The 27,991-nt window shown below is 43.2% G+C and overlaps 1 protein-coding gene across 2 annotated transcripts in view; it reads left to right on the forward strand.

Moving 5' to 3' along the window:
- LOC144825200 (galanin peptides-like) overlaps positions 1-27,991 on the forward strand; it is a 257,154-nt gene that overhangs the window by 119,482 nt on the left and 109,681 nt on the right. For both annotated transcript variants that reach the window (XM_078684053.1, XM_078684052.1), the window contains exon 6: positions 26,246-26,322. In XM_078684053.1, coding sequence (XP_078540179.1) covers positions 26,246-26,304 — 59 coding nt within the window. In that variant the 3' untranslated portion in view covers positions 26,305-26,322. The remainder of the gene's footprint in view (positions 1-26,245; positions 26,323-27,991) is intronic.

The raw sequence follows: 27,991 nt of genomic DNA on the forward strand, positions 1-27,991 counted from the left end.
AGAATTTGTGTACACACACAGTAACACAGTAAAAACACCACAAAAGTATTCTGCAACAGTTTAGAAAAATAGCCAATATTTATCTCAGTAAAATAAAACAAAGAGTGACAAAATTCCAACATATACAAGTCAAGATAAGATTAAATAAAAACAGCGGTGCTTAAAAATCGACAGCTCCCACTGTGGCTATCTGGTCACATGCAGTACCTTGTCAGTGTCGATAGCCAAAGAGCGAGCATCAGAAATCAAGGACACAGCATCAGGACCTAAGACATGGTTTTGCGCCATTGCAGGTGAGGGGTCAGTTCCTTAGGACAGTGCAGGATCATTGAAGCTTTTGCCGCTCTGGAACAATGTGTTGCACATAGGAGGTGGTGTGTTGGTAGTGGGTGTCAGACCTTGGTTCTAGAAGGAAATGTGGCATTTAGGCATCGAGGAGTGTACATTCCTTGGTGTCGAAGTCAAATCACTGGGTCCAAGGCGGTGCTTCGAATGGGAGTCACACAGGGCGTGGATGCGGCAGAGTTGGGACGGGGCACCACGGACATCAGTGGTGTGGTGTCGAGACTCATGCTGAGGCGGTTCTTCAGAGGCACTCCGGCAAGGTTGGGCTGCGTTAAAGTCACAGTCTTGATTGCAAGAGGCAAGTGAAGTCTTTGATGTCTTTGAGATTTCAACAACAGGATGCAAGATCAGTAAAGCCTTTCAAGAACCCCTAGAAAGCAATATGCATAGAGTAAAGTCCAGTCCTCTCACTCCCAAGAAGCAGTAGGCAGCAGGTAAACACAGCAAAGCAAGCAGCAAAGTGCCTATCTCTCCTGGCAGCACAACAGCTCTTCTTCCTGGAAGAATGTCCTCAGTCCAGAAGTTTTCTGAGTTTAGAAAAGCCCTGAAAACTTGGCTCTATAATCAATAATCTGTACTTTCCCTGCCTCCTTACTTCCCTTCCTCTTTTCTTTCTTTTCAGCCATGGGTCAGAAAGCGCCGGGACACTCCCTGGAGTAGCCGTGCGCTATATAAGACACCCATTAACATTAACATTAACATGGTGTCAGAGGTCCAGTACTTTCACCCATTTCAGCATTTGAAGTAGGGAGACTTCAAAGAATGGTCTTTGTAGTGCATAAGCCTCTGCCCATCCTGGCCCTGTCTCCAGACACACTACAGTGGGTGTCTGAAGCCCTCTGTCCGGGGACTGGTACAGCCATATTTAGGTGAAAGTGTCAGCTCCTCCCACCACCAGTGTTCCCTGTAACCTGCGCGGCTGGGCAGCAGCGCACCTCAGTGACCCCGAGCGCGCAGTGTGTCGAGTGAAGCGCGCACACATCACGGGAGAGCATTCCCGAACACGGGCTCCAGGGTCGAGTTTTAAAGCAAGTGCCGTCTGCACTTGCCACTTTTCATTCTTAATGGGTCAAGGCTGCGGGCTGATTGTGAAAATATTCCTGTTAATTGCAACGCAGTAGGGTGCTGCAATTAACAGGAACACATTCACAAGTGCCCACAATCAGCCCACAGTCGCACTCTGTTAAGAAAAGGCATGCATCAATTTCAAAAGCACGACGTGTAAAGCGCACGTCATGCTTTTGGGCTTGCTGCATTTCTTTTCTTAATGTAGCGTGGCTGAGGGCTTATTGTGGGCACTTTTGAATGTATTCCTGTTAACTGCAGCACCCTACTGCGCTGCAATTAACAAGAATGTTTTCACATTGGCCCACAATTAGTGCTCAGCCTTGCTCTATTTGGCTGTCCAGTGAGTGCCGCCACAGAGGCTGCTGGACAGTCTCCGTTTGGCTTGTGATTTGTATTTGTAAAGGTGAATGTGGACTAGTTTGAATAGCACAAGTTAAAAAATAAAAACAAAAGGTGTGCATCCCATCCCCATATTGTATCTTCATGAACTTTGACTCGGGATAGCACCCGCCCATTAAAAAGGATAAGTAACGAGACACTGATGTGCCTCATGCATCCACAGGGTTTGGTGAAAGATCTTGAGTTCGTCTAGAAAGTCGGTGTTAATGTTCTATTGGAAACTGACTTTAAGGTTGTGATAATTCTTACATGATAATTATTGGTTTTTGCAATGACATTGATTTTTATAGTTGGATAGTGCAACACGATCATGAATGATAATTCCGTTCTCTTCAGAAACTGTTAAAATGCATTATGATAAATGAAGTGGTTTTTTTTAATGATAATATCAACGTCGGTACACTGGTGAAGTTAAGGACCAAATAGGAGGAATTTTGGCGGGTGGATGGGTTTAAAGAGGGGTGAGGGAATGACACAGATGATTACTTGCTAAGAAGGAAGACTCATATGGCCGATTTTAACCTGTGATGGCAGGTAGGGGAATCATGTGGTGTTTAATCCAGTAGGTGGGAGGTTTAAAAGGTGGTGATTTCATGCTTCATGCTTGTGAATGTGTGAGGTTTGGAACATCACAATCTATATGATAGTTTAGATGGTGGCGAGAAAGTGGAAATGCAAGCAACATTTAAACGCACATGGCACAGAGTGATTGTTATTGGAGGAGGAGAGGGAGGTGAACAGAGGTAAATGTTTTGAAGGGTCAACAATATTATGAGAGATTTAGTATGTCACGAAAAGGGAAAAAGCTTAACGTTTGGTAGAACGTGATGAAGGGAGGGGAAAGGCTCAAGGGAAGATGAAAGTTTAAAATTCATCGGTTTGTTTTGATAACGGAGGGTGATACCGTTTACAATATGTGTTCATTTTAAGAAATCACATATGAATTTGTGCTGTTTTATAGAGCAAAAAGCAATGTTATGGTATAATTGTAATTGATTCATGTTTTATTGTTCTTTATAGTGCCCCCTGAAGAAGGGCACTTGCAGCCCGAAATGCATTGTTTTTTTTTAGAATAAACACTGCCTTTTGACGAACCTTGCTTCAGTCATATTTATGTAGAGAGGTCCGGATGGACACATCGTGAATATTAGAAACTTGGACAATGGCACATAATTTCACATGTGGATGAGTACTTAAATGACTGTGGAAAGAAGAGGAAAAGAAGAAAGTATATAAAGAATACATTGATGAGTAAAAAATAAAGGAGAGGCAGAAATGGCGCAATTAAGCTGTGCGAGTGTTTGGGGGTGTATTTACGCCCCTGTTATCATGTTGTGTTTCAGTCTTTGGTATCATAACGGGTTGGCACTTCACCATTCTGCACGCATCTAAAGGAGAATGTGGACAAGTTTGAATAGCACAAGTTAAAAAGTAAAAACAAAAGGTGTGCATCCCATCCCCATATTGCATATCCCTGTGATTTGTATATAGCACGACGGTCTTTCATCCCCTGTTGGTTCCTCCCGCCCACCCCCACATCGGTGGAATTGGATTGATGATCATAGTAGTTAACCTACTTAATAGATAGATACATTTTGAGAGTTTATTTTAAAACCAGGACATATACAAAGGACCATGTTGTGTTCTAAATACATTTGATTATTGTTTTTTTTTTTGCCGGTGACAGGGACGTGTAGACACAGTACTGTGCACTGCCTGAGGCACAGAGACAGAGACAGAAACAGACAGAGAAAGAGACAGACAGAGACAGAGACAGACTGATAAAGACAGACAGAGGCAAAGACAGACAGAGGCAAAGACAGACAGGGGCAAAGACAGATAGGGGCAGTGATAGATAGATAGAGACAGAGACAGATGGTGACATATAGAGACCCAACCAGGTAGAGGCAGAGACAGAAAGAGGCAGGGGCATACAGAGCTAGATAGAGGCAGAGACAGGGACAGACTGACGGAGGCAGAGACAGATAGAGGTAGAGAGCGACAGAGAGAGAGAGACAGAGCCAGAGACAGATAGATGCAGGGAGAGAGAGAGGCAGAGACAGACAGAGGCAGAGACAGATAGAGACATAGACAGACAGAGACCGGGACAGAGAGACGGAGAGGGAGACAGAGGGAGGGAGACAGGGACAGACAGAGACAGGGACAGGGACAGGGACAGACAGGGACAGACACAGACAGGGACAGACACAGGCAGGGACAGACACAGGCAGAGATAGAGAGGCAAAGAGACGGAGAAGGAGACGGAGAGGGAGATGGAGGGGGAGAGAGGGAAGGAGGGAGACAGAGGAAGGGAGACAGAGGGTACCAGAGAGAGGGAGAGGGAGGGAGACATAGAGAGGGAGACAGAGTGAGAGGGAGGCAGAGGGAGTCAAGGGAGACAGGGGAGGGAGACAGACAGAGGGAGACAGAGGGAGACAGAGAGAGGGAGACAGAGAGAGAGGGAGACAGAGGGAGGGAGACAGAGAGGGAGGGAGACAGAGAGAGAGGGAGACAGAGGGAGGGAGACAGAGGGTGACAGAAGGAGGGAGACAGACAGAGGGCGACAGACAGAGGGCGACAGACACAGGGCGACAGACAGAGGGCGACAGACCGAGGGAGACAGACCGAGGGAGACAGACCGAGGGAGACAGTTACAGGGAGACAGGTAGAGGGAGACAGAGGGAAGGAGACAGAGGGAGGGAGACAGGTAGAGGGAGACAGAGGGAGGGAGACAGATAGAGGGAGACAGATAGAGGGAGACAGATAGAGGGAGACAGATAGACAGACGCAAACAGAGACAGAGGGAGGGAGGGAGGGAGAGAGAGAGAGAAAGAGAGAGAGAGAGAGACAGATAGAGGGAGACAGATAGACAGACACAGACGGAGACAGAGGGAGGGAGGGAGAGAGAGAGAGAGAGAGAGAGAAAAATATATATATAGAGAGAGAGAGAGAGAGAGAGAGAGAGAGAGATACATAGATAGATAGATAGATAGATAGATGTGTGTATGCCAGTTTTTTTTTGCTGTAGCCCGCCCCCTTCCCCCACTGACCTTGCCCCCACCGGTGCGGCCCTTGGCCACAATCCACACTGTAAATTTGACCCAGAGAGAAAGTTTGTGAATATCCATGATCTACACTAAATAAAACCAGTTTTATTTTCTGCCCATCCCCCTTACTTGCTTGCAGCTCCATAATACTATTTTTTGATCTAGTTTCACTTTGGGCCTGCCTTTTCACTAGACATGAGACTCATCTGATCTACCCGCCCTGGAGTCACTCACCACATAACCACCCCCCAAGACTGCAGCCCTGCTCTCGTGATTGTTGGCACTGAAGGCAGAATGTTAAAATAGGAGAAGGTTGCCATTGCAATGAGTAACCTCCTACTCTGTCTGTAAAAAGTGAAAACAAAAAAAAACAATTCTTTGTAGCTGGGTGTCTGTTGTTTAACACTGCAGGAAGCTGGCATCAAATCTCCCCTCCAGCTAGCTAAATATGCATTTAGAACAGCAATTTAAAAATGAAAAAACACACAATCTCCACATAATGATTAACAGAAAGAAATTCATCTTTTTTTTTTGCCCCTGTTCACTACCAATAGTTTGCAACTTACTGCTTTTGATATACGTTTGATACCACATCAGTTTCATGCCATAGTAAAACAGGCTAGCCACCTGACATAACCACGTGTTTTCTGGGGGCATTAACAAACCATTTGAGCGTCCCACTTGTATTTTTGTTAATTAAACATTTCAAACAATGGAAACTACAGATTTCTATTCATGTTGTCTTGTGGTGCTACAAAGCCATTGCAGGATTTAGGTGACATGCAAACTCCTCCTCCTTGGGGCTCCATAATTTACTATCCTGTCACTACAACCCTTCACTGTCTTTAAAAGAAGATGATAATACCCATTACATTTTACACGTTTTTCTTCGTTACATGCTCCCAATGGTTAATTTGAGCCGGTGGTCTCACCCTCACTCGTTTTTTGGGGACTGGCATTTATTTTTCCTCATCCCGTATTGACCGCCAACAAGAGAGAAAGAAACACACCAACTGGAAAGAAGAAGGAAGAGAAAGACAGGAAAACAGGCACAAAAGGAGATAGCAGAGACAGGCAAGAGTGGAAATTGGTATTTTGCTGCATCTTTTTGTCTCTGCTTCCAGATTTATAATACAACAAGTAACATTGCATCCACAGCAGTAAAATCTTATGATGGTACCACCATTGGAGTCTTGTGCTTTTTCAAACTTGAAGTGTACTTGCCTGTGTCACCAATTCATGTCATGGCGTGTGTATCCAAATTGCAAACCTGCCTTAAGACCCTTAACGTGATGCTGTATTTGTGGAAAAGCACCGGCTATTCACTTTTTAAAGCAAAAGTTTGGAGTGATATTTGGTGCTGAACCCACAAGTGAGGTCTGGTTCCTGGCGCACATAGCCATGGCTGCAGCGCACAGAGACCCTACACTGCCGCACACAGAGGAAAATAATTAGAGGGAACATTGGATTGCCCACCACTCTAGCTCAGGAAGACCCATCAGCCTGGTGATGGGCCAACAGGATATGCAGGGCACACCTAAGCACACCTAAGCTCCCTTTGAGTGTGAGTGTCTAGAAGGAATTCACAAAGCCCAGCTGTCACCCTGACCCAGACATGTATTCTAGGACAGGCAGAGGCACAGAATGGCTAAAGGAAGAAAATGCCAACTTTCTAAAAGTGTACTTTTTAGACCTGCAATGTAAAAACGAACTTCACAAAAATATGTTTTTAAATTGTGAGCCCAGAAGTACCAAACTCCAATTTTCTATCTGCTCCCAATTGGAAGATACACATGTAAAGTGTTACAAGACAGCTTCAGTGCTAAACTATGCGAAAGATAGGTCTTGCTGTAGTGAAAAAAATATTTAGCAGTTTTTCATTACCAAGCCATGTAAAACTACAGAATACACGTCCTACCTTTTAAATGTACTGCACCCTGCCCATTGGATTATCTAGGGCATACCTTAGGGGTGCCGCGCATGTAGTTAAAGGAAAGGTTTGGGCCTGGCAAGTGACTAAACTTGCCGGGTCATCAATGCAGTTTAAAACAGCAGACACAGGCACTGCAGTGGCATGCCTGAGAAAGGTGTGAAGGGCTACTCATATGGTTGGGAAAATCAGTGCTGCAGGTCCACTAGTCACATTTGATTTACAGGCCCTGGGTACATGTAGTGCACTGTACTAGGGACTTAGTAGTAAATCAAATATGCCAGTCAAGGAAAAACCCAATGCCATAACATTTTAGACACAGAGCACATGCACATTAGAACTTGTCATCAGTGGTAAAGTGCCCAGAATCCTAGAACCAGCAAAAACAAAGTTCAGCACAGTCAAAAACAGGCGGTCAGAAGTAAAAAGACTGGGGAAATCACGCCTAAAGATGCCTTTTCTAACAGTGATTATATGAAAATATGGAGCTATATCATACTTATACTCCTACCTAGTACTACCTAGACTATTGACAGCTCAGTGGGAGTACCTTCTGCCAGATCGCTCGGGACACCCCAACTCCCCATACCTTTGTAAGATGTATCAGGAAGTCAGTCTGGTGTCGAAAAGGCTGCCGTCCTTTGCAAGATAGAGATTAGAGTCAGCAGGGCTGCATATTAGTCACAGGCGAGCTTTCCAGGATAATTCATAGAATTGCTCCTCTGTTGAACTTAGTTCAGAGGCGGTGTATAAGCCCTGTTCTGATTGCACTGTGCCTGAGGTGAATCGCTGATGAGATTGTTTGTCTTTACAAATTAGAGCTGTCTCCAACCGGACAACCAAAGCAAGGGCAATGCACTTAGTGTTCCTTGGACAGAGTGTACAAATGTAATGACAAACTGCTTACGAAAAATGTGCTTAAAGCAAAATACTTTCCAAGTATTTAATCATGCATGTGCAAAGCATGTAGGAAGTCACAGTCTAAAAAGATGTCAAGTTTAAATGTGCCAATCAAAATGGAGATGTTTATGCATGGGCCCAGTTGAACCTTGCAACACCACAAATTTTGAGTTGGTGATAAAGTGTGAATGTTTTCCGACTGCATTTTGGTCACAAAACATTCATTCTGATTCGGGTTTTGTAAGGGACACCCTAAACATGCCCCTTCCAAATACCTAATTGGTATGCATTCCTAATTTCAAGTTGTCATTCTGTAACATGTTATTGAACCGTGATTTGGGATTAATGCATACTAAAAGGAATTTTTACATCAGAAACAACCAAATTCATCTGGGCCTGAAAGTCTCTCTGCAAAACATTCTGAGGCAGATTCACAAGCCCCTTGCGCCACTGACTCAAAAGTGGCGCAAGGGGCTTGTAAATCTGCCCCTCTGTACTTAATGCAAAGTAATCAGCCCTTGTCAGAAAAATGTTCTTCTTACATAAACTGGTTAAACCAGTGTTAGCAGATCGTAAATCTTTTGAAGGTCATCAATTTAATTGTGAAATCTCATTAAAAAAACATAGATCGCCTTCTCTTTTCAACCTAATTTATGATTTAGTTTGCTATTTCATTTGGAATGTATACTTTCCTGTCTTTTTGCATGTGCATTTTGCCTCCAATGTCTTCGGACTTTCCTTTTCATTCTATCCCCCCTTCCGTTTGAGAGAAGAAATTGAGAAATGTCTTATATTGATTCTCCACTTAGGGCCCGATTCTGATGTTGTTTGGAAGGCCTCCGAATCGGATTTGGCTTTCCTGGATCCGATTTGTAGCCCTTGTTTATGACTAAATCGTACACAGGTCCAAATGACCAAGTATGATGCGAAGATCGCGTACGCGCCAACCGCACCGTATCCGGGACCCGAACCTGTCCGTACGACTCATTCGTAGCAGAATCGTACCGCACCATGGAGCCAATTTTGGACTGAGCGAGTATGATGCACGATTCGGCTCAATCTCAGCGAGACGAAACAGCTGTGTGAAGCATTCTTCGGGGGACCATAGCAGGCCCCCTTCATCCAGGGCTCTCTGAATCTGTCACAGGTGTTTGCCCATGGGTCCCCCCCAATCCAGGCATGTACAGTGTGCCGGGCACCAAGTGGTGCCTGCCAAAGGGTGTATGCATTTCTCTACCCACCCCTTTTCTGCTATGGGAGGCTGTGTATGCATCTGTACACGGGCTCCCGTAGAGTTCAATGGGAGTCCGAGCAAACCGAGTCCGTCAGCATACAGCAGCATCATACTCACTCGTTCAGACTACCGGAGCACATCTCGCTCGGAAAGCCCTCCGTATCCGAGTCGTACTGAGGGATTAACTAGTGAGATCGGAATCGGGCCCTTAATGTTGTTCCTATATTGTTGTTTGCTTTAGACTCATTTCAATTCCGATCCAGCATATTGGGTTTTGGAACGGGTCTGTTCAGTGTAATATCTGAGAATTACTCCATAAATAATACCCCCTTTCTCACTGTCTAATGAACTCTCATACAAATATCTAGTATGTCTTCATCGATTAGGAAAGAATCGGTCTACGTCTTTATCATCTCTTTTTGGTTTTCTGGCACTTATTTGTTCACTAGCTAAATATTGGGTTGTTTCTGAATTCCTCCGGCCTTTAAAGCGGGCATTTTGATGAAGCAAGATTACATGTTTCAGTGAGCAATTTTAGGAATAAAATAACAGGTTCAATGGAAATGAAAACGTAAACCCATTCCTCATCCTTGAGTTGAAAGAGGGATTCTGAAAACCTACCCATCCAAATAAATTAGTATGAGACGGATTAGTAGCAAATGTATATTCTCCTCTCTTTCATAAACATTAGCAGATTCCAGGATTTATTGTCTTTCTTTTTCTGTCCTGTGAGACCATGCTGATAGCAGCAAGTAAGCTTGTCTGAGCATTGTCCTTATATTTTAATAACACATGTTGTTTTCATGCATAAGTAAATTCTTATGCTACCTTGTCCTGAAGAGATACTTAAACAATCTCAGATTCAAAATGTCTTGACAGTGCAAAAGGGGAGACTGACTTTTTCAAAGTAACAAGAGATTACCCTAAGGGGACCAGTAATAGAACTAAGATCCATAATATTCACCCCTCCATATTTTCCAACATTCAATCCTCTCCCCTATACTCCACAAAAAACAGGCACCATAAATTCCAGTACCAAATGGGCCCAGATTCAGCCTCCCCATACTAAAGTGTGTGTGCTACAATTGAGGTAAGCTCACTTCTTTGTAGTGTATAAGCAGCTGAATGTCAATTATTACCTTTTTGGTAAAATGTTTGGTACACTCACACAAATTGCCTAAACACTTATTAATAGGGACTTTAATAATAACAACAATATAATGTTGCTGATGTAATGGGAAGCCTGTTATACAATACCAAGTATTGTTGAGTATTTTCCACTTATAAAATTGCACATTTTCTTTCATTTACCTCAATTTATCCTTTCATATCACAATTGCTGGTAGGTTTTTATGAATTGTTTATTGTATATGTGCATTTTACTTTGGATGTAGTGCTGATTAACACACCCATATTATAAAATTGCCACAGTTTGAATACAGATACAGTAGATTTAAATCCTGGCAGTGTCACTCGGTTTTGGCAAGTTTCCTTAGTCTTGTGTTCATGTGCTTCCCAACTTAAATTGAGTGCACTTAACTGAAGGGAGTATTTGTTGACACAGATAAACAAGTTAGGAACTCTAATTCTGAGCTCATACTGAAACAGCCATAGTTTGTCTATATGGTCCTTTGGGTGTCAACTGTTATTTTACCGCTGAACAGTTTTCAGCCATTGAAAGTACATGTAGCTGTGACTTATTTTTCTCTTGGAATTTACAAGTAAGCCAAGAGATCTACAAGAGTAAATCACAACTACTCACTGCAAAATATTTATAAATCAGGACCTCTATTTTCAATATGATTGGATGCACACTCAAATCTAAGATTTCTCCTTATTGGAAATTGCTTGAACAATACTACTAACATAAGGGCTGACCCTCAGAGAAGCTTCTCATTCTTCCAAAGATGCTTGACTGTTTCCATCTCTGCATTTACAATTTCTGGAACCTTTCCATATCTTTCCTATTGAAGGCAAATAGAGGTGCCCACATGGAAATAAAAGGGCAGAGCCAAGAAAATAGCTATTCGTTGCTATTTTTCTGAGCCCAGATGCTCCAGATTCTTAACACTATCGGGAACTTGCAGCTCCTTTCATATAAACGTTTTTAATAGCCATAATAATTCTATAATCATCCTCAACTCAGAGCAAACATGCTCTTAAGCAATATTTTTCCTATTTGTAAGCATCTGTTAGAAACAAGTACACTCAATTTTGCGGCCTTATAATTAAGCCTCAGAGACTCACTCTTCCTTTACTTTAGTGCCTAAAAAAGCTCCAAAGGAGGTTAAAATGGCCTGCATGACTTTAGGAAATGACCATCTTGTGTGTGATGTCCACTCAATTGTTGCCCTATCTGCTTTGCTGGCTTTATAACTTTGTGCACTTTAACCCTGTGAACTAAGAGGAAGGTATCTGTGTTCCCCCTATAAACATGGTTAAATTGGCTTACCCCTGATTGGCATATTTAACTAGCTTATATATAACTAAATATTAGTATATTGTGTAGGGAATGTATCCAGGGCCTGGAAGATACATGCCACCTATAGACTGCAGCACCTTTAGTTCTAGACACAGAGTGGGCATGAAACATGGCTTCTGGCCTACCATTGTTGTCTGACTGCTGCAGTGTAAAGCCTGTAGTGCTACAGGTCAGAATAACACGTTTTGACAGACATTGACCTCTCTTTTAAATGTTAATGTTACCTCCATATGGCCCTCATAACCCTCAAGGTAGTGTGCTTGGTATTTAAAAGTGAAACATGTGGAAAGTTAATGTTAACAAGTATAAACAGTGACAAGACCCTTAAAGATACTTTCACTGCAGCAGGCCTAGCTTTTTTCCTACCTATTATATGTAGGAAATCAGAGTACAGATTAATATGCTAATACTGTAATTCGGGTTTGGGATAATCTCGGAAAAATGATTCAGTCACTTTTTTAAACTTATTAAAATTCGATGGTGAAGTTGGATTTTCACTCAGAGATGTCAGATGACACCTGGAATGCCCCAGCCTTTGTTACCCTAAATAAGCTGGCACTAAACCTGGTGAGAAGAAAACTACCCCCAGAATCAGTTTTTAGTGACTACAGAGGAGGGGACTACTCATTACCCTGCGCACACCTGTGGTGAACAAACAGGCTCTGCACAAGGGGAAAAAAGGTTCCCACTTGGATGTTGGCAATAAGGTGCAGTGTGGGATTGTTTGCAGTAGGGCAAAAGAAACGTCAGCAAAGGTGGGTAGGGTTGTCTCAGGAAGCCTTTACCCCATGGGTCAGGAAGGAGCCAGGAGTAACCCTCAACCAAGAGCTGGTGACAGGCATAAGTGTAGTATCAGGAGGCTCCCTCCTCAGAACACTTTCTGTATCTGTGGAGGATGCAAAGTGAACTAGACCTGCTGTTTGTGACCTAAGAGGAGCCCTGAAGGATTGGACCTGGTCCCTTGCTTGCCCCCAAGGACAAACAAGCGGACTCCAAGAGTCAGCTGGCTGAATTGCCATCTGACTACAGGGACACAACATATCTGTGGAGAAGTGTGGCTCAATGGTTAGAGCGGCAGAACCTGATGCAGAGGTCTAGACCGGGACCAGGGTTCAATTACCCGCCTCGGCGGGTCTTGGGCTCAAAAATTCCACGGACCTGATAATTCTCGCCTCGGTGCCTATTCCAATCATGGAGTCCCACTCTGCAACTCTGGGCAATAGCTTGCTTAATCTCCACAATGGCCCCCACAACGCCAAGGATGCCTGGCCTCCACCTTGGGGGTGCCCAGGAGTGGACACCTCACAGGGAAAGCCAGGATGTTATGTTATGTTATGTTATTTTTTATTTGTTAAGCGCGCATACGCCCGAAGGCTTCTTGGCGCTGGGTTCCACAGCGGTATTCGTACAAGAGCCTTGAGACCCTTGCGGGTGAGTAGTGTGCTATATATCAATTTACATTTACATCTGCAAGAGGTATTTTCCCTGGAGTTCCCAGCTGATCAATGGCAGTGGGACCTGGACTCGACTTGGGCTGTGAGCCTCTGCCTGACACCGCAATGCTCTAGGGGCCTTTGAAACGTACTCATGTGGTTGCACTAGAAGAAAGTTTGGAAACTTTGAAACCTCCTTGTACAGTTTTAGTGGGAAATGCCGGCAAAAGTGTCTTACCAGCAGTTCCACAGCATTGGATTGGTTTTTAGCTTTGGCTTATCAAACATCCTTGCAGCTCTGAAAAATGACCAAGTTCCATTCTGAACGGGGTCTTCGAAAATTTTCAGAAAGCAATCTCCAGAACTCCAGAGCATCAGCAGGACCAACGTGCTTTAGGTATCCAGCTGTCAGTTCCATTGCAGCAGCTACAGTTTCAGTATAGCTACAGCAGCTGCAACAGCTACAATTGCATTCTGCTTGGGAAGGATTTTTCTTCTCAGAAAAAGATAGAATTCCATTTTACATTAGAAGAAATGTCAATATTTTTCTTTAAAAAGTGAGAAAAGTCCCTTTCTCTAGTGAACTTAGAAACTTTCTCAAACTGTTGGACTTCTGGACTTTCCCTAGGACTAATCCACTTAGTATATCCGACCCGGCTCCGAAGCAGTCAGCCTGAAATCATGCCTAGGTCTTTGTCCCGTGCTTCCATAGACTATCATTTGCGCTTTGTGATTTTTGGTGCTACATTAACCTAGTGCTTTAAAAATGCATTGTTCTGGTTACCATTTTTGTTCTTTTGGTATCATTTTGTTTATTACATTTTACTCCATTTTTCTAATTCCATTTGGGAATTCTTTGCTTGTTGATTTGTCTTTGTTACTGTTTTGTTACTGCATAAATACTTCTCACATTGCCCTAAGTTAACCTGCCTGCTCTGTGACATAGCTACGAAATGGTTGAGCTCATTATAATTTAGCGACTTTCGGAGTTCATCCTAACAAGGAGTGCTATTTGTCTTTGATGTGGCCCACCCCAAATAAAAATCCGTTCTCTTACAGTGATCCAATATCATTCACTTGCAGAGTCCATTTTATTGATCCATCATTAATCCAGTGCCGATTATTTGAGAATAATTCAAGGACCCAAATTAAAAAATACATTTGGAAGTGATTGAACAAAAGAGCAGGTGTTAAATCCCTACTGCTAACGCGCCTTATCGCCTGTTTTGGGATCTTATCGCCGATCTTGCTGGTCATTGAGAATGTTGCGGAGTGGGGTTTTCACAGCTTTATGCATGGGAACGCCTACTCTGCATATCATTAGCGTTAGTTGCCGGTGTCATCCATGGTGATGTTTTTTGCGGCTGCTATCGCAGGTAAACTGGTAATATCGGCTGTTAGCACCAGCTTGTGAATGGTGCGATAAATTTATCACCACTTTGGCTGCGATAAGGTGCCGATAACTCGGCGATAAGTCCTTGAGAATATGCCCCAATTTATTTGATCCCCCTAAGCTCAATTACCATTTTCCAAACCACACAGTACCCCAGTACATATGCCAGAGCGTGTAATACCCCAGAACTTCACAGGAGCATTAATAAGCCCCTAGCACTTATATGTATAGTGATATACCATCTGTAGCAGGGCCGTGTGCTTTGATTTAATGACAAATGCTTCTAGTAGTTGCATTAATACTGTTGTCAGAACTTGAACCATAGCCCTGCCAAACTCTAACATGTGCCTAAATTCTCCTGTTGCCAATACTTATTCTACAGCATTTTTGTGCTGATAGACAATTTTTGGAATGGGTTGCTGAACCCAAATTTCCAGTGCCTTCGCAACCCAGTTGGATAGATTGCTTAAATGACTTACAAAACCCAAAAACAAGCATCACCCACCAGCCTGAGCAGGGTACAATTGCATTATTCAGTTGAAGGCAGCACTGAACCCTACATCCTGACTCCGATTGCTGATGTCAGGCCTTGCACTGTCCATTTAGGCCACTAAGCACCATGCCATCCTGCACTCATAGACCCATTACTCACCCTTCCCTGACACATCACTAAGCCAGCATTCACCCATCCACATCACTCACTCTGGACTCACACAGGAACACTGCTCAACCTGCACTCACACAGACATCACTCACCCTGGACTCACACAGGCACACTGCTCACCCTGCGCTCACACAGACATCACCAACCCTGCACTGTCACAGACATCACTCACACAGGCACACTGCTGACCCTGCGCTCACACAGACATCATTCACCCAGGACTCACACAGGCACACTGCTCTCCCTATACTCACACAGACATCACTCACCCTAGACTCACACAGGCACACTGCTCACCCTGCGCTCACACAGACATCACCGACCCTGCACTGTCACAGACATCACTCACACAGGCACACTGCTGACCGTGCGCTCACACAGACATCACTCACCCAGGACTCACACAGGCACACTGCTCACCCTATACTCACACAGACATCACTCACCCTGGACTCACACAGGCACAGTGCTCACCCTGCACTCACACAGACATCACTCACCCTTCAATGCACTGCACTAAATAGGTTTCATGTCTTTCAGCCTGTGGAGGACTGTGTTATATTCTGGAACCTGATTGGGACTGAAGAATGTCTTCCTCTTTTTGCAAGCTCAAAAACCTTTTAGAAATCCGCCCCGTATGTTCTGCAGAAAAGAACAGTGTCCAACTTGGGGTTATGCTCGGATAATAAATAACACCGTGAGCATCAGGTCATTCAAGAGGACTGGAAATGCCTCCACTTGCATCAAAATATGTGCTTTACCGGAACAGGAACAGCAGCGCTGAGCGGCAACCCCTAAGCCAATCTGCAGCGCCAGGGCACAGTTACTCCTCGCCCGCAGCACGCCCATTAGGAGACCGACGGGCTCCTAATGGGCATGCGCTAACAAGTAAAAACACAAGTGCGCATGCGTGGACAAGGTGCGAAAATTCGTCCTCCGTCCCCACTCATGCGCACTTGTGTTGTGCTGCTGCCTGCTGCCCCCATGTCTGACAATGCATATCAGTCAACATGACGCCAGACCGCCCGGGCGGTCTGACGTCATGCTTGCTGGCATGCATTGTCAGTTCTCCCTCGGCGTCGGTCTTTGAACTTAAGTAAACTATTCAGTTTACTTAAGTTCAGAAACGTCAGAGCTGCGGGCGGCTGCGGGCGTGGGGGCGTATGCGGGCGGGGGGTTACGCCCCCACACCCCAATGGACGCACCGCGCCTGCCTGGAACCCCCTGATGCTCACCTGGAAGGGGTTGGTGAAGAGGTTATGGTCAAAGTCCGACATTTTGCAGCTTACGTTCTCCGGTGACACTGGGCGCTGGGGCCACTACAGCTCCCGCCCGATAGCCTCAACTCAACCAGTCATCCAGTATCTTACTCATAATGGGGGGGAGGGCCCCCTGAAGAATGTCATAATCGCTGAGCTGAATCAGATGGTGATCACGTGATAACTAGATCAGCTGAGGCTTCCAGCAAGGCCCCATGTTAGGGTCAGGCCCATAGGTCAATTGAATGCAGTGCACCCTCCCCTAAGTACGTTTTTCTCATGTGATTTGAGATGTGCTTTCCACATGATTAGTGTCATTTTTGAGAGCATAAATAGTACACGCACTTAGCTTGCTTTTTCAAACAGGGCAAAAAACCAAGCATTTGCAATGCAATAGGACTCGCATTTAAGTGTGACCCATTGCATTGCAAACGGTAGTGAACACGAACAACGGGAGGGAGGGGGGACGTATGGACAATGGGAGTGGGGGAAAAGACACAGACAATGGGAGTAGGGCGGGGTGGAGGGTTGAAAGCACGGACAACGGGAGTGCGGGCAGGGGAGGAGGGAGAAGGGGGCGAGAAGGCACAGACAACAGGAGTGCAGGCGGGGAGGGAGTGGAAGGCCCGGACAATGGGAGGGAGGGGGGAGTAAGAAAGGCAGTAGGAGAACCTCATTAAAAATATAGTGCTCACAGTCCAAATAAAATGTACTGTGTAACATTCGAAGTTAAGGGGTCAGTAGCCAAGGGAGGATACAAATGACAACATGGCCGTAATAAGGAGGGACTAACAAGCCTATAAACAAATCTAAAGGCAGCATTTACAAAGGACAAAGACACAAGCCAATGAAAAATTGGGCAGGGGAGGGGAGTGAGCGGGTCTTCCCTCACATGCTGAACTACAGCAGATCTTCACCAGAGCATCGCTTGCGAGCTGACTGTAGGCTCGACATAAAAATAGATGATGGTATGAATGTTGTAATGCCAAAGCACAGAGTTGTTAAATGCAAACTAAATTTTACCCTGTTTTTCTTGTAAGTTTTAGACACAGTGGACCCTAGACAGAGGAAGTGGACAAGGAGAGAGAGAATATAGAGTCAGAATCAGTACTATATTTAAAGCTGTCCAGCCGGACAGGAATATTTTAATTTTCAAACATTCAAAAACAAAAAAGTGGGACACATGCCTTCATCCTACTAGATATTCAAAGTGGACATAGAAAAAATAAAAGGACAGAAAAAGGTTCAGCAAAGTACCTTGTTTGTATGTTGTACATTCCGATAGCACAAACAAGAATATGGAGGAACACCGTTACACATAAACAATATTCAGTAGAAAAGTGTATATGGTGTACATTAAGTCGACGAAGTTTCGATCCCTTTTATACATTTTGGGATCATCATCGGGACATTTACATTTGCATGCCTGAATACAATTGTCTGCAAATTGGGAGGTAAAAGAGAAAGGAAAGAAAAAGACATTTGAAGTCAAATTTCTGAGGAGATGTGGGTTAAAACGGCGTGGAGTGACATGCAATACATGAGGGCAAGATCTATGGCGTAATAATGCAATTGACAGTGATGTCTTGGAAATAGGCGTGGCGTGAAGGCAGGCATGTCCAACAGAGTGAAAAACTATTGTTAGTGAGTGTCTAATGAAAAGACGTGCAAGCATCCATCCATCGAGTTGGCACAGAGGTGTATAAGGTTTATGCTATTTGGAAAAGAGGTGACGTCAGTTTCACCTGTATAATTTAAGGGAAGATGAACAGGGAGTAACCACTACATCTAGCATGGCCTCATGCAAGATACATGCGGTGGAGGAGAAATCAAGACTGATGAAGACAACGCCTTACAAGTGAGGTGGGGTTTCGTTAAAAAGGGGGGATGCTTAGAGAGTGACTGCGAGGTGTAGCGCAGAAACATGCAAAGTGCGTACGGTATGGAAATACATGAACTAGTGCGAGGGCACTGGCAAAGATGTAACGCCTGTCAGCAGTAACACAACTGCAGTACTTGGAGTCTCGGAGACAGCCCAGTACGGGCCAGAGATGTAGCCTAGTAGAGAAATCTGCAATTAGAGCTGGGAGAAGGCAAAATGAGGGGTGACTCAGAGGTGGAGGTGAGGGGAAACATACCATAAGTCTTTGTTAGGACACCAAGTTTGCTGTGAACCGCATCCGCGTTGTGTGTTGTGCAGAGTCAGGATCGACCTGCAGAGGCAAATAGGGTTATAATGAGGATTGTTGGCATGGAGGCATCAACTGAAGTGCACTGTGGTGGGAGTGCGAGGGGCGCTTACCTTATCGATGTGAAGCGATGTAATATTGGCGTCTTCGCTGCCGGCATCTCCAGGGTAGTGAAGGAGAGACTGTGTAGCCTGCCGTTATTAAATGTATGAGAACAGCAGTGGTAGGTCATGTGCATGGAAACATGCCCGGTATGCAAGGTGCTAGAAAGGCTCTGTTTAATGTGGTGGCCATTTAGAAGGGGTGAACACGACGTGAGTATCGCGATGAAAGTAAGTGGAAAGGAAAAGGTAATGGTTCAGTTAAGGGAAGATGAACCATTCAGAAAACTTACATTGGCAAAAAAAATGTTAATGGCTGGTCCAACAGTTAAATAGACTTAAACGGGACAATAGGTACCAAAATGACAACATCAGGGTTTGTAAAGAAAGCAGTGAGAATTACATATGAATGCATGCATGATTAATTATTGCTTAGGACACACCTATTGTAGAGTAGCTTCAAAGTTTCACAGGGCAGAAATGCTGTAAGTTTAGAAAGGGTAAAGTTAGAGCTGGGCTTCCAGATCATTAAGTGGGAGAGTGTATAAAGACAGAACCATGAAGAACAAGGCAATTGCAGTTGGTTTACAGTAAAGTGGTCCAATCCTCAAGTCGATTGAGTCCATTATGGATACGTCCAGTGCGTAGGATGCACTTGAGTTCTTCTCTGTTGAGGAGTTGTGACATGTCTGCGCCTCTTGGTGGTGGTTTAATCACACTGATGATGGTCCACCTGATGTCATCCTCGCTGTGTCCAGTGGCTAAAAAAATGTTCTACCAGTAGAGCATTGGGTGTTTGCAGCATAGTCGGCTGCGGTGTTGGCAGATTCTGATGCGTGCTTTCTGTGTAGTCTGCCCAATATAAATTTAGTCACAGGGGTATAGAATGGTGTAGATAAAATTACAGGTAATACAATTAGAGAATTGCTTTAACTGTATTCCGATCTTACCAAAGCTAAATTCTTTGCATTCAATGGTAAATTTACATACAACACAGTTACCACATTTGACATGGCCCTTAAGCGCCTCAAGACCCCAGTGCTCATTTAATGTGCCAGTGGGTTTGGGGGCAGGTAAAGCTGCTCGTACCAAATGATCCTTTATGTTTTTGCTTTTGCGAAAGGCAAACAAGGGGCGTCGTAGGTTGAGGCTGCCCGCATTAAGGACTTCCCAGTGCTTGAGAATGCTCTTCCGCACAATGTGAGAAACTGGTGAGAATGTTGTAACTCACCCTAGACGATTCTGACTGGATTTCTCTTTCGGTGATAGAAGACAGTCCCTTGGATAGTACCAAGCTCTTTTCAGTGAATGACGTATGAGTCTACGTGGATAACCTCTCACTGTGAGTTTATTACTCCAGACTCTTGCTTCACAGAAGTAATCATATTTGAGAGTACAATTCCTCCTGATGTGAAGGAACTGTGAGTAGGGGAGTGAATCTCTCAAGTCTCAAGCGTGATTGCTGTCATATCTCAAAAGCGTGTTCCGCTCAATGTGTTTCCTAAAAAGGCTAGTGATTAATCTAGGAAAGGGATCTCGCTTCTGCTATGAGCAAGTGCAAAGTTCAGTCCTTGGCAGTTGGTGTGGAGCCAATGGTGTAAGTGTCTCAGGGTATCTTCAGAGTCTTGACATATTATTAAAATGTTGTCAATATACCTCTTCCACACTGAAATATCAGTTCCTGAATTTTACCCTGTTTTTCTTGTAGGCATTCATAGGTTTAACAGACTTCTGGGTGAGAGGGCAGAGGTAGCCCTTCAGATGAAACCACAGATTATCTTGCTATTTGGCTAAAAATAACACTCCTTGGAAAACAAGCATGATAAAAAAGACCTATTTACCACAACCAGCATCAGCAAGTTAGTTGTGTCCAGAGACACAGAGAAAAGAAAAATGTCTCTTCTCCAGCCCATCAGGGTTTTGTGTGATTTAGGGTGTGTGCTTACCACATGCTGTGATGCGCCGTGCATTAAACAAGTGCAGCAGAGGCTGCTGGTGATTCCCTGTCAGGGCAGCCAGTGGGTATATCTACTTCATTATCCAAGCCACACAAAATGATGTTTTTTATACAATATAAAACAATAAAATGTGTCATTGAAAAAGAATGTCTTGGGGGTAGAGAGAGATGAAGTCAGAGGTACAAGTAGGCAGGGTGGTTTAGATAGGGAAATGGACAGAACAGAGAGCAGTCAAATAGAGAGAACATTCCCTGTCCCAGGGGACCCCCTGGAATGAGTGAGCCCGGCGCCTTTGCCCACTTTGCCCATGACACAAAACGCTTCAGTGTGCTGATCTTTGTAGGATGTTGAACGCTGAGCAGCTCTGTGCAACAGCACACAATACTACACTAAAGAGCAGAGTAATGTGCTTGCAGTTATTTGATTAGGGTAAAATGAAGGTTTGAGAAGTCTTCCGAATGGTATCATTGCGGAAGAAGATAGCGAGAAAGATAATGGAAAAGAACGACTTTCCTTATCAGTACTCGTTCAGTGAAACAGCAGCCGCATGTAAATTACTCAACATTAACCACATTCTGGCTTTATAATGGACCCTATAGATTAAGAGTTTCTCAATAACATGTGGTAGCAAAAAATGAAGAATGTTTATACACTGTGCTAAAGCTTCCAATAGATAAATGTCCAAGACAGAAATGAGAATGGCTCAGGACAGTCCAAGGATAGACGTGGTATGCTATTTTATTGCGCAAACACACACAAAAGGAAAGATAGCTTTAATCTCCACAGCACACCTTGAACAATGACAAAGCTAGCCCAGCAAATGTTGGAGGAGGGCATGTGACGGTGAGGAAGCAGAATACATATGCTCAGTTGTAAATGCACTATAAGGCATTATCACAGACGAAATTGGTAGAAACTTGAATGAAAGTGAACCCTGCAGCGAAACCAGCACCTAATCTACTTATCCCCAATAAATAGTACATGTGGTGAAAGTCGTCCACCATAGGTGTGTGCACACTGTTAATGCACTGACTGTTACGGTGCCGTCCAATACAGGATAATAACAGCTTAAAAACCAAACACATAGGTGCACCACTCAACAATACAGAAAACAGACACTTAAAGAAATAAGTCTGTGTCCAAAGTATCCATTCTTCTTCTTTTATTCAATTTTTGATAAAAACATTGAGGAAACAGCCAAACTCGTTTCGTCCAGAGGATAGACTTCTTTCTTCAGGGCAACAATACCAAGTTGACACTCCCAAGTTCAAGCTGTCATGGGAATAAACGTCACATGTGTACATTTCCAGGGGCGATAATATAGATAGTATCACCTAAATCGGGTATTCAAAGTTGGCACTCCCAAGTCCAAAAATGTCATGGGAACAACCGTTACCTGCGTACGTATTCAGAGGCGGTAATAAAGATAACATCACCAAAGTTTTAGAAATGAGGAAGAGTAATCCCAAAATATTTCTAGTGCAATCAAAAAATATGGTAAACCAAATATGGCTAGGTCGACAGTCTCACTGATTTAAGGCAAGCTGCGAATATCATATAGAAATCACCATCTTGTACCTATAGTATGCTCAAGAGGTGCCCCGGCAATCACGGACAGAGAAACAACGCTGTCGACAGACGAAATGAAATCTGGAAATTAGGAATAGACTGATATGGATAAAGGTGATGTGCAGAGCTCAGCCTTATATGTACTGAGATTTATGAGTTCTAGAAACAAAGAGAAAATGGAAGCTCAGCAAATTATTGCTTTTTTTTGTAAGAGGCAGTTTGACACATGCCTGCGACACACTTTGTGTAGGGTGTGGTGTTGCCTGATTCACCTCTAAGAAGATTCACAGCGCAATGACCAAGAAGCTTTAGGAAAATATGTTTAACAGAAGAAAAAACCGGCAAAGTGGCTTGTGGTGGGTGCAAGAGGGCCCTGGCAACTATCTATACTAGAGACGTTTAAGCACTGGGCAAAGTGGGCAATTGCCGAGTGCGCTCACCTTCCCAGATGCCCCCAGGGAAAGTCACATTTCTCTGCTCTCGGTCGACTTTTATATGTAAACATTTCTCTCTGCCTGACTCTTCCTCTAACTCTGTCTTGATTTTTCTGAGTCATGCTAAGGATTTTTGGGGCCCCATGCAAGACATGTTTTTTTTAAAACACTTTTTTGACTAAGCAAACAGTAAACATTTTCATATTCATACCTTAAGACATTTATTTTAAACTGTGTTTGATTGGTCCCATTTCGAAACCTTTGTGTGGCATAACGTGGGCTTGAATTAGCAGAAACTGGGTAGAAACATTCAAAGTCGATCCAAACAAGGAAACCAAAATATGCCTTGCCTTGGGCCCCAAAGTTCGACAGTGTCTACACTAAATTGTCAAACACAGTGTCAAGCACAGTGTCAATATCTGCACATTCATATGGGTACACATTATCACTTCATCCGAAGTTGATGCTAGGCAGAGCTTTGAGCATTCTGCGCAGATTCTGAAATTGGACATAGTGCTGGACTATGAGCCTTCCACACTGAGGGGCAGATTTACAAGCCCCTTGCGCCACTTGTGCGTCACTTTCAACATGGGAAAGTGACGCAATTCAATTCATAAAGCTTTATTCGGAGCATTAAAAAAAACATGTCCATAAAAGCACATACAGTTGCAAATACAAAACATTTCATTAAGAAGAAAACACATAATACATATATAATCCAGAGGGGGATGGAATAAATATTTAAAATAATTAAAAACTCATACTTTTCCTGGCGCTAATTGCTTTAAGCAGAAATGTAGCAGTAAAAAAGCAGATGTCCGGATGATGCAAATTAAAAAGCAGTTTCATAGAGTCCATGATTGTTCTTACTCCAAATCTATTCAAAATAGGCTTTAGATAGAATTTCCGTAATTCACTATACAATTTGCATGATAAAAGAAAGTGCTTGGTGCTCTGTTCCGTTTTATTGTCACATACACAGGGACCATTAGGGCGCATTTTAATATTAGGGCACGCAACAAGATAATGTACTATTCCCATCCTCATTCGGGTTAGTACAAACTGGTGCGAGACACTGGTAACCTGTGTCAAATACGGTTGAAATCCAGTAAAATCATTCATGCTGTTGTACAGTATACATGTGGATAATTTGGAATCCTCCAAAAAATGCCTTTCGTTACAATAGTTCAAAAAAGTTATTTTCATGTTTAATTTAGAGATATCCGAGGCACTATATGGATCATTGATCACCTTAAGCCCAAAAATCTTTTGGAAGCAGTCAATAATATATTCAATCCAAGGGATCTTTAAATGCTGGTCCAAAGAGAGGCAATCCTCGATAATAGCTCTGTTCAATGAGGTGCCATCACTCAGCCAAATAGAGCGCCACAATAATAAGGGTCTTAACATAATCATATCATTTAGGGTTTGGATCCCTGTTTCCTTATGAGCCAAGGAATTGGAGGTAGATTTGGGTAAGCACAGGAGCCTTTTCAGGAAATTGTTCTCCTCCACCTGAAGGCTCCCTGCTGATGATACACCCCATACACCTGCCCCGTAAAGGGCTGCAGAAAGACATCTAGATTGATAGATTTTTAACATGTCTTTAATGCGTCTACTCCCCAACTTCTTGGCAAATACAAAGACCCCGTTAGCACTCCTAATCATCTTTGTTTTAACAGCTTTGTGTTCAAGATCCCAACTACCATTGTTTGAAAAAGTGATTCCCAAGTAGCAGAAATTTTCAACTTTTTGGACCGGTTCACCATCAATAAAATAATGGGATTTACCTTTCGGTTTAGCTCGTCCAGGCCCACACTCCATCACATATGTTTTGGATTTATTTATCACCAGTTTCCTGTTTTTGATGAACTGCGCGAAGCAGTCCATCAAACGTTGGAGACCCAGGGGAGTCCTGGACAGTAACACGGCATCATCCGCATAGAGCAACACGGGTATGTTAAGATTGTTAACTCTAGGGGCATCCGCCGTGACTGTCTGCAGGACAGAATCTACCTCATTTATAAAGAGGGTAAAAAGCAGGGGTGCTAAAACACACCCCTGTCTAATTCCCCTCCCAATCCTGAACTTGGTCGTACACTCCCCACTAGGTCCGTATCGGACACTGGTAGTGAGCTTTTCGTACAGGCGGGCTAAGAAATAGATTATACCTTCAGGTGCCCCCATTTCTATCAGTTTGGCCCATAATATAGTGTGGTCTACCATATCGAAAGCGCTGCTTAGGTCAGCAAAACATAAATAAAGCGACCCCTTTTTGGCCTGGGTATATTTCCCTACCAAAAGCTCTAGGTTCAGACACTGCTCAATGGTACCACGTCCTTTTCTAAAGCCAAACTGACAATTAGTTAAAATCTCATTAGTTTCTGCCCATTCCTCTAGTCTTACTAAAAGGACCCGACTCATAATTTTAACAGATGAATCCAGTAAGGATATGGGCCGATAGTTTTTGGCAACGCCCCGGTCACCTTTCTTATAAATAGGGACGATTATTGATTCCTCCCAAGTAGACGGTATTTTACAGCAAATAGCTGCATTGAAGATTTTAGTCAACAATGGGCCCCAGATCTCCGGTGCGGTCTTATACACGTCTATGGGTACTCCATCAGGTCCCTGGGCCTTTCCTCCCTTAGTGGCTCTTATGCTGACCATAACCTCGTCTATAGTAATATTTAAGGCTATGATAGGACAGGTCTATTGCTCGAATCAAAAATAACAGAGAAATGTTGGATCCAAGATTCCATACTCACATTTGATGTGTGACGCAAAAGTGGCGCATGGGGCTTGTAAATAAGCCCCTGAGTCCGAAATGGGGTGCTGAGCAACCTACTATAAGCCCACTGTGCCCTCTGTGAAAATAGTGCATGTAGCATAGGCATGAGCATTCTGTGGTGACTCAGAAATAGGACGTTGATCAGGTTCTAGCCTCCTGAGCTGTCTCTGAAATACGACATTGAGCAGGGCCAAGAGCCTTCTGCTCTCAGTTTGAAATCGGATATTGAGCAAGGCCATCAGCTTTCTGTGCTCTCTGGAATAAGGCGTGCAGCAGGAGTCTGAGCTTCCTGCGTTGACTGTGATATGGAACATTGAGCATGGCTACGAGCCTTTGCTACTCTCTGAAACGAAGAATTAAGCAGGGCAGTGGGCCTTTTGCTCTGAGTGTGAAATGAGACGTTCGGTAGGAATATGAGCATTCAGTGCTCTCTCTCAAATAGGATATTGAGCAGGGTTATGAGCCTTCTGTGAAGAGTATGGAATGGGACTTTGAGCAGGGCTATGAGTGAAAATGGGACAATGAGCAGGGCTATGAGCCTTCTTCGCTGACCCTGAAATAGTAGGACTTAGGCACAAGCCTGCAGCTACCTGGCCGAAGCATGCATGCAGTGTTTTGCATTGGAGAAGGTCTGATTATGCTTTCTTCTGTTCTTTGAAATTATAGTTATTGGTCTAATAAATTAGATACATTCATACAAATAATAGCCTTATACATCTGTTATAGGAATCAGACATATTACATTTTAGCATATTTATCTGTTTTCCAGTTTTTGTACCCTCGACCTGTAAATTTATAATCATTCCTTTAAAACATCAGTGGCAGAACAAACTATCCTGTTCTGTATTCCGTTTCACCTTTGCATCAGTTAATAAACTGTCAAATCCTGCTGTTTGCAAAGATTCTCTCGAAAAGAGATTAGTTACAGTTTAAAACTATTAACCATCTAGCAGTTTTTAACATCGTTAGTCACAGAAGCATTTGATGTACATGTTTATCAACATTTCAACATTGTCTTGACTTGAACATGAAACATTTTGCTTTCCTAGGTAACCTGGTGCGAACATTAATGGATGACAACGTAGAACTACGGCGATTTAATTTTTAACCTACTTGCATCTCAAAGGTAAGCAAATTCGGTTTTAAAACGTTTCGGTTTCATGTGGGTTTCTTTAACTTTTCATAGTGAACGTATGCAAAGAATGTCTATTTCAAAGTTTTGCGCAAACAACCATTCCCTTGTTTGATTCTCTGGAGAATATAGATGTAGTAGGATCACTAGATCCTCTAGAGATATTGGAGCCAAATTACATAAAACCGCAGCTGTGATGCCGATCATGGAGATAAGTTGAGATTTGTCTCTTGTGGGAAGTATCCTCTGTGTTTGATCCAGAAGCCTCTCTTCCGATCTTCTGCCATCCATGGCCATACGTGGGAGTCCAAAGCAGTATCATGGGAAGAAATGCTTCGACTATTGCATATGAGATCTGTTCCTAGACCCAGCGCACATCAATGTTCACTTAACATGATATGAGCCCATTATACTTGTTTCGCTTACGTAAGCGTTATTGGCTTCCCCTGCAGTATTAAATGTGATTAATTACCCCTTTTGCATCGATGGGCCTGAGCCAAAGTTAGAAAACTTAAAAAATGAAAATATAAACAAACCTTTTTCAACTTTTTGTGTCTGATTGGACTTCCTTCTCAACAATTCAAGTTGAGGAGCCTAGAAAGCCTTCTCTTAATCAGCTGGTGCTTCAGGAGAGGCCAAGGGAAAGCCACGAGAGAGAGGAATCATTTTTCAACTTTTCTTTTAGTTTCAGAATGTTCTATTGTATCATGAGGTAAAACAAATTAAACCATAGGAGAATTGGCAACAAGAACTATTACAAAGAGCCTGTAACATACAGTAAAACAATGTGAGAAAAAATCTAAACATTTAGTAGCAATAGATTGCAAAGTGCTAAGATAGATTGCAAATACAAAATATAAAGCATTTATATGCTTGTAGAATAAAAAGAGGGAAGGAAGTAGAGAAAGAAGTAGGAGCCTTTCATAAGATAACAGATTTAACAACCAATAATAGATATAAAAATTGTGCATTATAAGCACTAAAGTATCAAATCATCTAGGTAAATCAAAACCACGTCTTTGTTAGAGGGTCTATAAATATGTTTTGATAAAAAGAGGTAAATAACCTTCAGAGTAAATTTCTTCCAATCATCACCTGTATAGAAGCTAATTATGTCCAGTCCAATCTGTGATTATGACATATCTTTTTCTGCCATCTTGCAAAAGTGATCTGCGTAGTACATTTCCAATTTGAAATAATTATCTGTAATGCAATAGCAATGAGAAGCTCCAGAATTTCCTAGTCAGGGTATCAACGTTTCACACACTGAAGGATCCTCCCAGGGAAATGTTTATCATGGTAAGTTAAACAGTACATACATCTATAATTTCATCCCAAACTTGTAGCCAAAACATTTAACAGGAGGGCTCTCTAAGAACATATGCAATATTCCACTATTATCCCTATTACAACAAGAATAACATTTAATATTATAAAGTTTCACTTTTAGAAAGAGAAGAAGGGGTTATGAATAACCTATTATAGACAAAATATAATGTTAGGCGCATACACTCCGGAGCACCCCCGGGCTCCTGCCCACACCACATCTTCCACAAAGCCGCCACCTCCATCGCCCCTGCATTACGCCACACCATCAACTGCTCCAATGATGACTGGAAACACGCTGGGATCAATCCCCTGCTGAAAAAAACGTCTGCCGACC

This window comes from Lissotriton helveticus, chromosome 3_1, assembly GCF_964261635.1.
Source record: "Lissotriton helveticus chromosome 3_1, aLisHel1.1, whole genome shotgun sequence".
NCBI classification, from domain to species: domain Eukaryota; kingdom Metazoa; phylum Chordata; class Amphibia; order Caudata; family Salamandridae; genus Lissotriton; species Lissotriton helveticus.